The following is a 16,736-nucleotide window of genomic DNA, read 5'->3' on the forward strand; positions in this document are numbered from 1 at the left end:
TGGTCTACAAGAGCTAGTTCCAGGACAGGCTCAAAAACCACAGAGAAACCCTGTCTCGAAAAACCAAAAAAAAAAAAAAAAAAAAAAAACAAAAAAAAAACAAAGAGCTGAATGGCCAATAACTAGGCAGAGAGAAGCCAGTAAGACTCTGAAGAAGTCAGACATACAGTACAGAGCAGAGGTAACCAATCACATGGCTGAACAGATTTAAAATATGGCTTAATTAAGTTATAGGAGTTAGTTGGGGATAAGCCTAAGCCAAAAGCCAAACTTTCATAATTAATAATAAGACTCCACCTCATTGTTTAGGAGCTGGTGATCCAAAGATAGTCTGACAAGAAAAGTTGCCACAGAAGAAGGCATTGCATCCTCTGGACCTTGAGTTGTGAGGCCGCTATGGGCCATCTGAAGTGGGCACTGGGCACTCAACTCCTGGCCTCTGCAACTTTGTAACCAGGGGGCCATCTCTCTAGCAACATTGGTGTTGGGTAGCTTATACATTGTTTAAAGTTTATGTGAAGGGGGTTTCCCTCCAAGACCAGAGGGGAAGTCAGGTCCCTTGGAACTGGAGTTACAGGTAATTGTGAGGTGGCCCACATGGATGCTGGGAACAGAACCAGGGTCCTCTGGGAAAGCGGTGCATGATTCTAACTGCTGAGCCGTTTCTCCAGTTCGGCATTGGCTCGGTTTGGTTTTGAGACAGGGTCTTGCTATGTAGCCCACACTGGTCTTGAACTCACTAGCCTAGGCTAGCCTCAAACTCACTTTGAGCCTCTACCTGCCCCAGCCTCTCAGGTCCTGGGATTACAGGCATCCACTACACTAGCACGTCTGTCTAGAAAGGGGCGTGGTTTTGCAATCAGAGTTCCAAACTCCTACCCACTCTCCCCAGGCCAGGACCAGTATAGTGGGCCACCTTCCCTATACCCACAGTCCTGGTCCCTTCCTTTGGACACATACCTCCCAAGGCAGGTATCAGAAAGAGGCTGTGGCCCCCAGTCTGCACTGGCATATCATAGACTGACCTCTGTCTGTGCAGAGGAGACGTTTTACACACTCCCGGACACACTGTGCCCAACCAGAGGTACGCTTCTGCGCACGGGGGAGAGATGATGTAGAAGCTACCCTGTACACCACTGAGCACTCTCAGCCTCCGACCTGCGTACAAACATGGCTCCTGAACAGGCCCACAGTTCCTCACTGTCACATGCAAGGGTCTAGCTCACAGGACACACACACGCAGGATTTCCCACAGAAGTCTAGGGGAAAAAAGGGGCCCCCACTCTCGGTCTCTGAAGTACAGAGGGGCCTGTCAGGGAATAGATGGCAGGCATGTGTCACACTCAGTTTAGATATTACTTTTTAATTTTTAAATCTGTATTTGTTTATCTATTTATTTGTTGGCGACAGGGTCTCACTATGTGGTCCTAACTGTCCTGGAAACCACTGTGGAGCCCTGGCTGTCCTAGAACTAGTCTGTAGACCAGACTGGCCTCAAACTCACAGAGATCCACCTACCTCTGGCTCCTAAGTGCTTGGATTAAAAGTGTGTGCCATCACACGTCGCCTTATTTTTATTTATGTATATGCATATGTGCCTATGTATCTGTGTGAGTGCATGTTACATGTGTGGATGCCTGTGGAGGCCAGAAGGAGGCAGCAGATTCCCAAGAACTAGAGAAATGGCTCGGTGGTTAAGAGTGCTTGCTTAGCCACGTGGCAATTCCAGCATTTAGGAGGCAAAGGCAGGCAGATCTCTGTGAGTTCAAGGACAGCTTGGTGTACAAAGCAAGTTCTAGGACAGCCAGGGCAACATAGGAAAACCCTATCTCGAAAAGACAGAACAAAAAAAGAAAGAAAGAGAGAAAGAAAGAAAAAGAAAAAAGCCAATTTTAGTAGAGCACACCTATAATCCCAGTTCTCCTGAAGCTAAGGAAAGTCAGAGGCCAACCTGGGCTACATCGAAATATATATTATAAAGACAAAACAAAATAAAAACCCCATAAAACAAGCAAACCAATAAAAGAAAAAATATTTCGAAAATTAAAAATGGCCAGGTGTGGTGGCCCATAATTTCAGCACTCAGAAAGCAAAGGAAGGTGGATCCCTGTGAGTTCAAAACGATCCTAGCCTAGACAGTAAGTTCTAGGACAGCCAGGACTACATAGAGAGACCCTATTTCAAAAATCCAAACAAATAAATAAAAATTAAAAATGGCAGCTGGGCATTGGTGGTGCACACCTTAAATCCCAACACTCGGGAGGCAGAGGCAGGCGGATCTCTGTGAGTTCGAGGCCAGCCTGGTCTACAGAGCGAGTTCCAGGACAGCCAGGGCTACACAGAGAAACCCTATCTCAAAATAAAATAAAATAAACAATAAAACAACAAGAGATACGCCTGACTTTTCTGGCAGGAGTATGGCTGTGTCCTTCCTAAGTGGATAAGCTGGGGAATCCAGAGAAGACATTGGGCAGAAGGAGAGATGAAGTCACACGTGTTCTGCTACCTCTGGGAGCTCCTCCCACCTCTGGACTGTCTCTTCCACAACGCCTCTCCAACTTGTCTTCCTGGTATGGTGCAGGAGGGTTGGACAGAGTCCAGGCACTGGGCAGCCTTCTCTGACCTCCTCCCCTGTGCCTACCTCTACACCCTCCACTTCTCTTCTCAGGATTGGATTCACAGTCGCACCCACAAGTACCTGGTCCTTGGCTTCAGTGTCCTTCCGTGTCCAACCCAAAGTCTCTCCTCCTCTCAAGTTCCTTAACACTCTCTGCCTAAAATAGAAAGAAGTTGGCCGGGCAGTGGTGGCGCACGCCTTTAATCCCAGCACTCGGGAGGCAGAGGCAGGCGGATCTCTGTGAGTTCGAGACCAGCCTGGTCTACAGAGCTAGTTCCAGGACAGGCTCCAAAGCCACAGAGAAACCCTGTCTCGAAAAACCAAAAAAAAAAAAAAAAAAAAAGTTTCCACCCTGGGTCTGCTGCATTCCTAGTCTGCAAAGGAGCCCCAGGGGAAAGCCCCGGGCCCAGGAAATGAGGTCCCTCTTGAAGGGATTCTGGCCAGTCCGAGCTCGGTAAACCTCACCCTCTCTGCCTTGCTAAAACAGATCACATTCCTAAAGCTAGCCCCCAAGGGCCATTCCCTTATGACCACTTCCTCCTCGGAGGCTGGCTACCAAGGTACAGTTATCAAAGTATTGAAGCCCAGCAATCAAAAGCCCCCTTTGGCTACTCTAATTAACACGCCCACCCAGAACAGACCACAGAATCCTAGCCCATTCTAACACACCTCCCCTTTTTCCTCTTAAAAATACCTACTCGGGAGGCAGAGGCAGGCGGATCTCTGTGAGTTCGAGACCAGCCTGGTCTACAAGAGCTAGTGCCAGGACAGGCTCCAAAACCACAGAGAAACCCTGTCTTGAAAAAAAAAAAAAATCCTACCGGCAAGGGCCATGGCTGCTGTTTTTTTGCCCGAGGCAGAAAAGCAGCCACTTCTTACTTTTCTTCCCATCTTAATCAAGGATCTCTCCGGGGTTTGGGTGTGGACTGGGCCTAAATGGGGGTCTGGGAGGGAACCCGTACAACATGAGGGTCCCTTCACCCCTGCTCCCAGTTTCTGGTTCTTTCTGTACTGTTAGTAGTTTCCTTCTCAATACCTTTTCCATGCTCCTCAACCCCTCCCTTCCCTACCTCACCCCTTCCTCTACCTAGATGCCCTTCTCCTCCCTTCCCCTATCTCACCCCTCCTTCAACCTAGATGCCTTCTTCTCCTCCCTTCTCCTGCTTCATCCCTCCTTCAACCTAGATGCCCCCTTCTTAGAGAACATCATCTCCCCACAGCTGTCAACCTACGTTTTGCCAGGCACATCTGATTCTCAGTCCTGGAGTGTGTGTGTGTGTGTGTGTGTGTGTGTGTGTGTGTGTGTAAGCAAGGAGGAACCTGTTGAGGACACAAGCCCCTTCCTGTGTGTCCCAGCCCCTCTGTGTCCCCACTCCTCAGCCCCTCACCCACCTCACCTCACTGTGAGGGTGCTGGTTTCTGTGTTACTTTCTGGACTCGTCCCCATCTCTGTCTTCCATACTCTTCAGTTCCACAGAAAAGATGTCTGCACTGCTTGGTTTGCCTTCTGCCACCGAAGGCCTCACCAGATCCGCCAATAGCAAAGCCTGTGGGTCTCTTGCTCGGATCTTCATGTACATTCATCCGACCAGTGTCTTGCTTTCTTCTTCGCTGCTCACCATTCACCCCTCAGCTCGCTCTTCCATGCTAGGGTTGGGACCCAGGGCCTTACACATGCTAGGCAAGCAAGGCACCACTGTGCTAGGACCCCAGCCCTCCCTTGAGTCTGACACTACCTAGGGTAAGATGAACTGTATCAGGCTAATTTTCTATTAATTGTGGGCTAGGGACTGGAGAAAGGATCGGTGCCTCAGCACTGAGCCACACTTCCAGTTTCTAACCCCCCCACAGCAAGGTTGATGAGGAGCACATGTTCCCAATGGCTTAAACACCCTATCATTAAGATCATGAATCAAAAAGGGACCTATTTGTTTGTTGTTGTTGTTGTTGTTAATTACAAAATAATAATTTTATTGTAAATGTATGTCCATGCCCCATGTGCATACCTGGTGCCCACAGAGGTCAGGAGAGGGTGTCAGATTCCCTAAAACTAGAGTTACAGTCGTGAGCCACCATGTGGGTGCTGGGAATCGAACCCAGGTCCTCCGGAGAAACAGCCTGTGCTCTTAACTGTGGAGCCATTACTCAAGCCTTCCTACTTGTGTTTTTTATACTTAAGATCTATGTGTATGTATATACAAATACACACACACACATTCACAATACACACGCAGCTCTTCTCAGAAGCATCCCTTGGGCCCCTGGAACCAGAGTCACACGCACTTGTGAGCTGCCTGATAAGGGTTCTGGGAACTGAACTCCAGTTCTCTGCAAGAGCCGTGTCCTGGTCAGTTTTCTTAGTTAATTTAAAACAAGCTAGGGTCATCCGAGAGAAGGATGTCAGTTGAGAAAATGCCTCCCCCTGATTGCCTACAGGGCGTTTCCGTAATTAATGATTGACTTAGAAGGGCTGAATTCACTGTGGGTGGTCCTGGAGGGTGTAAGAAAGCAGAGCAAACCCTGGAGAACAGGTCCCTAAGCAACTCCCTCCTGCATGGCCTCTGCTGCAGCTCCTGTCTCCAGGCTTCTCTCTGAGCTCCTACCTCGGCTTCCCTCAAGATGGTCAGTGATCGGGACACAGAAACCAAACAAACCCTTTCCTCCGCCAGCTGCTTTTGGCTGTGGAATTCGTCACGCCAACACAGCGCCAACCAGGAGTAAAGCGCACTAACTACTGAGTCACCGTACCAGGCCCCTTCTGTTCCTGCTTCTGCACCTTTTGAGACACATGTCTAATGTGAAGCTCTAGCTGGCTTAGAACTTAGAACATAGAGCAGATCGGTCTCAGAATCAGGACAATCTTCTGCCTCTGCCTCTCAAATGCTGGAATTATAGGTGTGTGGGTTTGTGCACATACCTGGCTAATTAGACAAATTCTGCTAATTAGATGAATTAGTTATAAAGTTGGATTATGCTAAACTGCATTTGCTTAATTAGGCCAAGTGGTATTAGTTAATTAAATTACTGTAACAGAAAACAATGGCTGGGGAGACCTTTTTGGTTTTTGGTTGTTTTTTTTGGTTTTTTTTTTTTGGTTTTTTTTTTTGGTTTTTTTTTTGTTTTTTTTTTTTTGTTTTTGAAATAGGGTTTCTCTGTGAATAGTCTGGCTGTCTTGGAACTGCTTTGTAGACCAGCCTGGCCTTGAACTCACAGAGATCCACCTGCCTCTGCCTCCAGAGTGCTGGGATTAAAGACGTGCACCATGCCCCCAACCCCACCACCCCTGCCTCCCAGTCCTTTTCCTAAATGCTTTTCTATTTCCTAATGCTTGAACTTAAATCTCTATAAAAACTGTATCTTAGCCTTTGATCCCAGCACTCAGGAGGCAGAAGCAGGTGGATCTCTGTAAGTTCTAGGACAGCCAGAGCTTTTACACAGAGAAACCCTGTCTTGAACAACCAAAACCAGGGGCTAGAGAGATGGCTCAGTGGTTAAGAGCATTGCCTGTTCTTCTAAAGGTCCTGAGTTCAATTCCCAGCAACCACATGGTGGCTCACAACCATCTGTAATGAGGTCTGGCGCCCTCTTCTGGCCTTCAGGCATACACACAGAATATTGTATACATAATAAATAAATAATTATTTAAAAAAAAAAAAGAAAAACCAAAACCAACCAAACAAGCAAACAAAAAACTATATCTTAGACAGGTGTGTATAACCTCCTAGGATCAGGAATTCAAAGTCATTTTTGGTTGCATCTAGAGCCTAAGTCAGCCTGGGCTATAGTAGACCTGTCTCAGAACAAAGGAACAACTATGGCTTGTAAAACAAAGGAGTCGTGTTGACTAATGCCTGAATCTCAGTATGTGAAAGGCACATGGATGACCACTGCAAATTCAAGGCCAGGCTGGGCTTTATATACATTCTAACCAAGCCAGGGTTATATATAGGGAGACACTATTTTTTTAAATATTTATTTATTATGTGTACAGCATTCCTCCCATATGTGCCCGCAAGCCAGAAGGGGGTGCCAGGTCTCATATGGTTGCTGGGAATTGAACTCAGGACCTCTGGAAGAGCAGTCAGTGCTCTTAACCACTGAGCCATCTCTCCAGCCCCGGGAGACACTATTTTAAATAAATAAATAAATATGCTTAAAGAACGTGAAATTTCTACCTCCAGTTCCAAGTGGACACAGCCAGTTGCAACTGCGTGGTCAGGGCCATTTAGAAACCCCAGCTCTGGGCTGGAGAGATGGTTCAGCGGTTAAGAGCATTGCCTGTTCTTCCAAAGGTCCTGAGTTCAATACCCAGCAACCACATGGTGGCTCACAACCACCTGTAATGAGGTCTGGTACCCTCTTCTGGCCTGCAGACATATGTGTAGGCAGAATATTGTATACATAATAAATAAATAATTAAAAAAAAAAAGAAACCCCAGCTCTTTCCCTGCGCCCCTGTACTGCCCTCTAGGGCACCCTCCTGGTCTCATGACCAACCTTGGGTGACTGCCATCCTGGTGTACAGCAAGCCAGAAGGGGAAAGGGCATAGCCAGGCTGGGATGGCACGCAGCACTGCCCCCTGCAGCCCACTGATGAGAATGCAACCACACGGCCACATCTGACTGCAAGGGAGGCTATGAATGAGTGACCTGGATAGGAATTGGTGGACAATTAGCAGTGAGCTCCAGGGCACCTTGCATCCCCGCCTGCTCCCTGAACCCCTGATGTCGTCAGGGTTCTGTCCTTGGTCCCTCCTCTCTCCCCACACATTCTTGGGGCTATTCTTGGCCAGTCCTGTGCTGATGTCTCCCTTCAGCAACATCACTCTTGAGTGGCTGACCTACCTGGATCCCTGGGCCAGATCCTGGGTCATAGTGGAACTTCATCAACTCCCAATCCGTCCCACATGCCAATACAGGAGCCGAAACGATGAGGCAATTGACTGGCAGTGGGCCCCGGGGGATGCTGTGCACCTAGCTCTGATGTGGACCAGACAGTCAAGCTGGACATAGTCAACTGTGCCTTTTCAGCGTTGGCCCCTCCCCTCTCCCTCCCCATCCCCCATGCCTGCCACCCCTCCTCCCACCTCCATCCCTGGTGCTGAAGACAGAAACCAGGACCTCAAGCTGGCTGAGCAGGTGCTCTACACTAACCAGCAGCCTCGGTTCCTCTTTTGGTTCTGATTTGTGATAACTCATCAGGGGAGATGTTCTAGGTTCCTGTCTGTCACGGTGATGGTGATAAGCACCAGGACCAAAAGCAGCTTGGGGAGGAAAGGGTTCATTTATTTTATCTCACACGTTCAGGGCACACTCTGTCATTAAAGGAAGTCAAAACAGGAAGGGAAGCAGAAACCATGGAGGAATGTAGGCCGGCTCATCCTCAGCCAGCTCTTATACAGCCCAAATCCATCTACCTAGGGATGGTGCTGCCCACAGTGGACTGCCTGCCCCCCCCCCCAGGTCAATCATCAACCAAGAAAACCTCTTATAGACAAAGCCACCAGCCAATCTGACCTGGGCATTTCCTTAACTGAGGTTCTCTCCTCCCAGGTGACTCTAGATTCTGTTAAGCTGGCAAAAACTAACCAACCCAGGTAACCAACCCACTACACACGCCACAAATTCCACTGGTTAGGAGGGAATGCTGAGGCTCAGAGAGTCAGGGTTGACAAGCACATCTTAAAAAAGAGATCACATGACCTGCTTTTTCTTTTTCAGACAGGACTTTTCTGTGTGGCTTTAGAGCCTGTCCTGGAACCTGCTCTATAGACCAGGCTGGACTCAAACTCACAGAGATCCGCCTACCTCTGCCTCCTGAGTTCTGGGATTAAAGGCGTGTGCCACTGCCCATCCAGCATGACCTGCTTTTCCTGTGCTGCCATAGGCACAGACTGACTTCTCCCACATGTCTGTGCACCATGGCATGCATCATGTCCCCCTACACACACACACACACACACACACACACACACACTCGAGAGAGAGAGAGAGAGAGAGAGAGAGAGAGAGAATACTTATTAAGCCAGGTGTAGTGGCATACACCTTTAATCCCAACTCTTTTTTTTTTTTTTTTTTTTTTTTGGTTTTTCGAGACAGGGTTTCTCTGTGGCTTTGGAGCCTGTCCTGGAACTAGCTGTGTAGACCAGGCTGGTCTCGAACTCACAGAGATCCGCCTGCCTCTGCCTCCCGAGTGCTGGGATTAAAGGCGTGCGCCACCATCGCCCGGCTAATCCCAACTCTTGAGAGACAGGCAGGCGGATCTGTGAGTTCCAACAGCCTTGTCTACATAGAGAGTTCCTAGTTAGCTAGGGATAAATCGTGAGATGCTTTCTCAAAAAAACAAAACCACTTAGAACAAAGCTTGGCTCCCTGCAAGTGCCATCAAAATGCATGCTATCAGGAGAAAAACAAGCCAACCAAGAATACTAAGAATAAACTCTCCTCCACAGGCTGTGTGACCTCAGGCAAGTCAATTAGCATCTCTGAGTCATACTGTTTATTGTTGAGAAAGCAAAATAATGGACATCAGCCTCAAGTCCTTGAGAGCAGAGGCCAGGTAAGTCATCATTATCACTCAGGCCCTAGCCTAGGGGCCAGCTTGGGAAGATGCTCAATTGCTTGTGAAAACTAATCTCTGCTTTACCCGCTTAAACCACAGCCGGTGTCCTGCTGGTACTAGCAGACAGTGGCATCTTGTGGGAAAACTGTGGAACTGCACCCTGGTAGAGCGCTGCTCCCGACTCTGGTGCGGTCCTTGGGATACCCAGTCAACATCAAACAAGCATTCACTGCCTTCTGTGTTCAGGGTGCTGACTCCAAGTCCTAGCATAAACAAAACAAGAGAGACGAAATGACTACACGGGAGAGTGAGGACAGCCTCACAAGGATTATTACCTTGTTACTAATGCCCAGCTTGAGAGGCAGAAAGAGACCGTGTGCGTGCATGTGTACTGGCACACGTGAACACGCCTTTGCACCACCGCCTGTGTGTGGAGGTCAGAGAACAGCCTGCAAGCATTGCCCTGTCTTCCACCACCGGTCTCTAGACTGAACTCAGATCCTTCGGTTCTGCAGCCATCTCACTTGCCCAGCCCCAACTCTTTATCTTTCTGTTTGTTCAAGATATGGTTTTTCTCTGTAACAGCCTTGGCTGTCCTGGAACTCTCTGTAGACCAGGCTAGCCTCAAACTCACAGAGATTCACCTGCCTCTGTCTCCCGAGTGCTGGGATTAAAGATTTGTGCTGCCACTGCCGGGCTCCAACCCTTTGTCTTAAAATACAAGCATTCTGCAGGGAGCTTGTCAAATTGGGCAGTTCAGCTACAGGAGTGATTCTGAGGTGATGTCCTATGTCAGTGAATGTCCATTCAGCGCAGGTCAACCCCAGGAAATGAAAGGTTCCCTAGGAGTTTTAGGGGGTGACATGGAAGCCCAGGGAGGATAATCCACTCCGGTGACTATCAGGTAGAACGGCACAGCGAGTCTGGCTACGAGAGACCTTAAGGAGGGGATCAAGTTATGTTTCCCATCCTACCACAGGCATTGACTGCACTGTAGAATCCTGACCCAGGTTGTCTACAGGGAGGAGGAGGGACATTTGACCCCAAAGCCCTGTTTTCTTCAGTGCCTCCCAGGAAATGAAGACTGGAGAGTTCAGGAGCTGAGATAGTTCCTCCTGTAAAAGCTCTCGCTATGAAAACCTGGCTATCTGAGTTTAATCCCTGCAACCCATGGAAAGGAAGCTGGAGAGAACCAACCCTACAAAGTTGTTCTCTGACCTCCACAAATACTCTATGACACAAATCCACCTCCCATACACACACACACACACACACACACACACACACACACTAAAGCTAACCTAGGTGTGGCATAGGTCACATTCAACAGGAGAATCAAAGATCCCATGGAAAATATGTCGCTGTCAAATAGGCCTTGGAGAACGAGTATAAAGGAGTGAGTATATAGGGGAGGAAGGATCTTCAGCGTGGTAGATCCCACAGTGTGTAAATGAAGTACAGGAGTCCAGGCTATACAGGGGAGTCAAGGACAAACAACCCAGGGCCCCAAAGGACAGGCCACGGAGGTTACATTGAATAAAGCCAGGGAGCTAAGAAGAAAACCCTGATTGACCAGTCAGAGAAAATACAGGATCCAGATAGAGCTGCCACAGCAGCAGCGTAGGGTGCAGGGAGCAGGGAGCAGGCACGGGGGAGCAGGCTGGAAGAGAAGTGCATGCAAGAGCTACAGGAGGCACCAGCAGCGGTGGTACACCCCTGTGATCCCACGCTTAGGAGACCGAAGCAGGAAGATCCTGTCAGAGAAGAGAAGGAAAGAGAGAGGGTGCCAGGCGGTGGTGGCATGCCTTTTATCCCAGCACTCGGGAGGCAGAGGCAGGCGGATCTCTGTGAGTTCAAGGCCAGCCTGGTCTACAGAGTGAGTTCCAAAACTGTCAGGGCTATACAGAGAAACCCTGTCTCGAATAACCAAAAAAAAAAAAAAAAAAGGAAGGAAGGAGGAAAAAAGGAGAGGGTGACATAGAGCTTGGGTGGTGAGGTACAATCTGGAAACAGTTGGGATGGGAGAATTGTTCTCGTGAAGCTGAGATGTCAGGTCTTCTGGAGGTGATGCAGAGAAACGGAAAACAGTAACCAGGGTAGAGACTTAACCAGGACTGCTGTGGGCAGAGGGACAACAGGAAGAGGAGTTGCCAGTGCCCACCTGGAGATAGGGAAGCCAGGCTCAGGAGAGGGGCTCAAGGGACAGAGAGCATCCTGGTAAATAGTTTAGCTGGTGGAAGGTGCCACTGCCCATCAGGAGACACCCGAGAAAGTAAGAGGGAGCTAGACAAGGGACCTTGAGAGTGCACCAGGACAGTGTCAGGAATGTCCAGCAGTGTCAGAGGCCACAGGAGCCCAGAGGTTGGGAAAGGAAGTGGTTATTGGATATATCGGTATGCCCAGAGGTTGGGAAAGGAAGTGGTTATTGGATATATCGGTATGGCTGTCATGCTCTGACTCTCACAAAAGGAGCCTCAGGGACAGAAGTCAGGCTGCAAATAGGTTAAGGGTCAAGGGAAAAGGCCTTGGAGGCAGCTGAGAGAACCAGGGAAAGGGGGAAGATGAGAGGAAAGGATGGTCTGGAACCCTGCAGAGATGAGGGAGGGATACCCAGAGGCTCAGTGTGGAAACCTTTGGAGACTCAAAAGCGGACTTAAGAGACCCAGCTAAGGAGCAGGAAGTCGCAGTACACCTACCTCTGTAACCCCAGGAGATGGAGGCAGGAAGATGAGCATCTTGAGGCCCGCTTTGACTATACAGAGTGAGTTCATCAGCCTGGGTTATTTATTGTCTCGATAAATAGTAAATAAATAGTATCTTGGTAAGATGTCAAGACCTAACCAGGTGGTGGTGGTGCACACTTTTAATCCCAGCACTTGGAGGCAGAGGCAGGCAGATCTCTGAGTTCCAGGCCAGCCTGGTCTACCGAGAAATTCCAAAAAGGCCAGGGCTACACAGAGAAACCCTGTCTTGAAAAACCAAACCAAAAAAGGAAAAGAAGCCAAGACCTGTGATCTTGTCAACCCTGCCAAACTGGAAAGGAGGGAGCAGGGAAGAAATGTCAGGGCTCACTTCCCTGTCCCTTTCTGGGGTTCCGATGCACTTCCTGGGGGAGAGCAGGGCCTTTGTCTGTACGAGGCTGCAGTCCTAGTTGGGGAGGATCTGTGTGTACCCCAAACCCAGCCCATGCTGCAATCATGTTTCCTCAGCCACTTTCCTTTCTCTGGGATGGTTCTTTAGTGGACCGAATGACAGAATCCCCAAAGATCCGTCCTAAACTTCAAGAACCTGTGATGTGGTAAGAAAAGGGGCTCTTGCAGGGTCAATGGTACGCACTTGCAGACCCTGCACTTAAGATACAGAGGCAGGAGGATCACAGCAAGTTTCAGCTCAGCCTAGTCTAGGGCTACACTGTAGGATCCTGTCTCAAAACAGTGGGAAACAATGAGTTTGAATTAAAGACAAACATCCTTAGGAGAATAGAAGCTTCCAGAACAGGAGGCAGGGAATGCCTAGGGCGGTTAAAATCTGGACTGCAGGGACTCTCCCTAGTGCCTCGGGGAAAAGCAGAGCCCCTACGCAGTCATTTTGTCCTGTTCAAGCGTGAATGAAAGAAGAAAAAAAAAAAAACCTGCTTTAAAACTCCACCCCTGTACCCCTGTGCTCATTTGCTGTGTCGATCGGCAACCAAACCCTGCTCCCTACTCTGCAAAATGTCTAGAAGTTTCCAGGGACGCCTGGAGCTCTTAGAGTCTTCAAGTTAAACCTTGCTCCGAGGGGAATTCTAGGTCTGGCCAAAAGGCGTCAGGTGGAGAACGAGCCCTTCCAGTGGGGGGAGGGGAGCCAAGCTCGCCGGTCTTTCCTGCCCCTCCCCTCAGAGACCGCGCTCCTAGGGCTGCGCTCCCGGCCTCCAGATCCAGGCAGGTTAAAAGGCACAAAGCCCATTACACTGCTCCACAAATAGGTACCTGCCTCACCAGCTTCTCCCCGCAGTCACCCTCTTTTCAGGGTGTTTCTGCGAGCTCCCCAAATTGGCCTTTTCCTTTCCCATTTTCATTCCCGGGGGGAGGGGGGCAGGAGCGGACAGATATTCTGGAGCCCCAGAGGGATGGAAGGCACTCTCCTACCTCTCCCCAGGCCACAGCTGGAGGGGGGAGGGGAGGTCAGCAGGGTTCATAAAGGCCAGATGTTAAAGAAAAAGAGAGGCAAAGTGTCCACCCACCCCATCCCTCCCCTCCCCACCCCCAGGGAAAGGGGGACAGCTCTAAGAACACTTCTGAGGTCCAAAAGAGTTTTTCTTAAGGATTTGCGCTATGCAAACCGTAAACTTTCTACAGGGTGTCTTCACAGAAAAGGAGTGTCCTTCCCAGTGTCACATGGGAACTGTTCTTCCTTGCCCAATTTTGGGGATGAGGGGTGTTACTTGCGTAGACACAAGGGCCACTAGGACCCTCCATAACCGGCAGATCTCAAAGTCCTGCCACCCTGCGTACATCACCCACCCCTGAACCCGATCTCCCAGGGTAGAGAAAGTCACTCCACTCTTCTTGACTCAAGAAGTCCTAACTGGGGCAGGGTCCAGGCCTAGCTCCTCTCTGCAAAACAGAACCTCTGACCCCAAACCTAATCCCCAGGCCCTGCCCCCTTCTGATCCATCAGATCCCTGACAACTCCCAAAATGCCTGAGGCTAAAAAAAACCTCCACCCTTTAAGGTAGCCTGCCCGCCCAGGTTCCCTCCAAGCCCTCAGGCCAAAGGCCTGCACCCACCTCGTTAAAGGGCTGAGTCAGGATGGTCTGAAGGATGGATTCAGAGTAGCCTTCTAACTCCAACCCACCCCATCCATAAACTGGGGCAGAGTACCTCGAAAGACAACTTGTTTGGTCTGATTTTATTGATTTCTTCCACCTTCCATTATCTTCCCAGGGAATTTTTGGCCTGTTCCCGAGGATAAACCAGCCTTGGGCCACACAACTAGGCCCTCTGCCCTCCTCTTTAAAGGAGAAGGGAAGTGGGGCTGGAGGACTCTTCCACTCATCAAACCTTATGGCAAGGGAAACCCCAAAAACTGGACAAAAGGGTAAAGTTGCTCAACCCTGCTGGTTGAGCCCGAGGGAGAATCACCTGAACTTGGGGAGAGGAAGGACTAGGAATAGAAAAGGGGGTGTAAAGGGTTAAAGGTCTGAACCGTGGGGGGTAGAGGATGCCCCCAGGGAGTTGTCAATCATTTTCCCACCCCACCGCAACCCCACGTCCCTGAACTGGCCCTCAAACGCGGAAACAACCGGTTTGTCCATCACCAAGGTCTTTCCCTCCGTCCCTTTCTTTTGGTCTCTGGGCAGTCGCCGCCTTGCTCCCCTGGGGTATAAAGACCCTGGTCGCCCGCTGAGAGGGCAGGGATGGGGCTGGTCGTGCAGCCTTCTACAGTTAAGGCTTTTCCGGAAGCCAGCCCTTGGTTCATTGGTGGAGATGAGGGACTATCACCCAGACCTCTCAGGTGCTTGAAGATCACTGTCATTTGCGGTTCCTCGGCACACAGTCCATAAAACGCAAGAAGACAGACAAATCTGAGAATCAAGGCTCCCTCCTGGAGTCCTCAGACTGCCCGGGGCCCCAACCCGGAGAAGAGGTCTAAAGCTCAGGGTTCTTCCAAGTTGACCCACCAGGATTTGAGGCCCGGGGGCTCGGGGACAGCGGGTCCTCCCATCTGCCACCTCCACAGCGGGTGGGCAGGCGGAGGCTTTTCGTCTCCCTGGAGGCGAAGCGAGGAAGCCGGCCCTAAGTCTCCGTCCTCCTCCACCACCAGGGCTGGTGGACAGGGAAAGCAGTCGAGGAGGCTAAAGGTGCTCGAGGTGGGGAGCGTCGGGACGGGCCGGCGGGGCTGCACTCCGCGCGGAGGAGGCGCTGGCCGCCGGCGTTTCTTGGCTGCTACCCGGGCTTTGGCTGCCGGCCGCTCGGGCCCTCGGCGCAAACTTGGAGTGTCCAGGGCGAAGCCCTTCGCATAACACCAAAGTTTCGAGCGGCGGATCAGGCGATTGAAATGTTCCTGGCGGAGATCACTGGGCGCGTCCGGCGCTGCGTCTGCCGTCGAAGGGCTGAGCGCGGGTGCCTCGGGCGCGGCCGGGGCAGGGTCTCCACCCGCTGCAGCCGCCGAGGCCGGCACAGGCTGCTCCGGAGACGCAGGTTCCGGGGAGAGGCCCGCAGGTGGCGGAGGAGACTGGGAGCTGGGCTCATGAGGCGGACTGCTAGCTGCATCAGGCTGGAACTCCAGACTCGGGGCTGGCCTAGGCGGGGACCAGGCGGAGCTGGTCGGAGAATCCCGAGGACGCCGGGGAGCAGGGCAGCAACCGGGAGGTGCGCAGGAACCAGAACCGAAGTGCGGGAAGCCGCCTCCGCCCTCTTCCTCTTCTTCGCCGCCTGGGCACACCGCGATTCCTGCATCCTCGCGGGCGGCGGAGCTCACGTCGCTCGGTGGCCCGGCCTGTCCCCCGAGGTGCTTCAGACTGTCCACAGCCCTGCCGCCGGTGCATGGCGAGGCCGGGGGGCCCAGCAGTACCGGGGTCCGCGGCGCCAGCTCTCCAGGCCCCAGGCCCAGGGCAGACGGCCGGGGCTTGGCAAGGGCGCAGAAGGCGAGGGCACGCAGGCACAGCGGGGAGAACTCCGGGGTCCCCCGACGCAGTTTCCGGGGCGTGGGCGAGCAGGGAGACCCCCGCGGGGACGCGGGCACTGCCAGGCGGGGAGGAGGACACAGAGTCTCCATGGAGCAGCCTTGGGGGTCGCCCACTGCGGGGGCCCTGGTCCCAACGGCGGGATGCCCCGGCGGCCCGAAGAGCCCGCGGGCCAGGGGAACATCGCCCCCCGTCGACGGGAGGTCTGTGCTCACGGGCGCCCCGGGCCCGCCACCGGGGACCCGCGGCGGTGCTCCGGGTCCCTCCGCGGTCTCGTCACGAGGCCCTCGCGGCGGCAGGACTCCTGGGTCCCCTCGCGTCCCCGGCGCAATCGGTCGCGCTTCCTGCTGCCGCGTTCCCGGCGCGCCCCCCTCAACGCTGAGGCGGGGGCAAACAAAGCGGCCGGTACTCACAGCCGGCGGGAAGGACCCCGGCCCGGCGCCCGGTGCCCGGGCCCAACGGCGGGGAGGGCGCCTTCCGCCCTCTCGGCTTCTTTCTTCCCCGCTGGCTCCGGAGACCGCGTTATAGAGAACTGCCCCCTCGCTGCCCCAATACCAGCGCCGCGGCTGCGAGCCCGCCTCTGATTGGTCGCTGCTGTTGTGACGTCACGCAGACCCCACCCCTCGGGCGGCACGGCCCCCGTCCCCATTCCGCACACAGACACACACACGTGGACCCAGAGCTGCTGGACTGGAAGGCGGGGATCCGGGGCGCGTGGTTCTGGTCGCGCGCTGGTGGAAGTGCGAGGGGCCAGACGCAGAGCTTCTGGTGTCCTGCTGGCATCCTGGAATCATTTTACCTGGTCGCAGATCAGGCCACTCGTTTACCCGGTAGCAGACTCAGGTTTTCCGTATCTGTGAAATGGAAAGTTTGTTTCTGCCCTTTGGCAG

General features: G+C 52.1%; 1 protein-coding gene across 1 annotated transcript; it reads right to left on the reverse strand.

Annotated features, from left to right (window-relative positions):
• Window positions 1-14,070: 14,070 nt before the first annotated feature.
• LOC121442305 (elongin BC and Polycomb repressive complex 2-associated protein-like) lies at window positions 14,071-16,383 on the reverse strand. Its single transcript, XM_041643793.1, has one exon. The coding sequence runs from the start codon at window positions 15,936-15,938 to the stop codon at window positions 14,817-14,819; it is 1,122 nt and encodes a 373-aa protein (XP_041499727.1). The 5' UTR covers window positions 15,939-16,383; the 3' UTR covers window positions 14,071-14,816.
• Between the last annotated feature and the right edge of the window lie 353 nt (window positions 16,384-16,736).

Source organism: Microtus oregoni, unplaced genomic scaffold (assembly GCF_018167655.1).
Source record: "Microtus oregoni isolate MIOR12 unplaced genomic scaffold, Mior012 000091F_ref0000469, whole genome shotgun sequence".
Lineage (NCBI taxonomy): Eukaryota > Metazoa > Chordata > Mammalia > Rodentia > Cricetidae > Microtus > Microtus oregoni.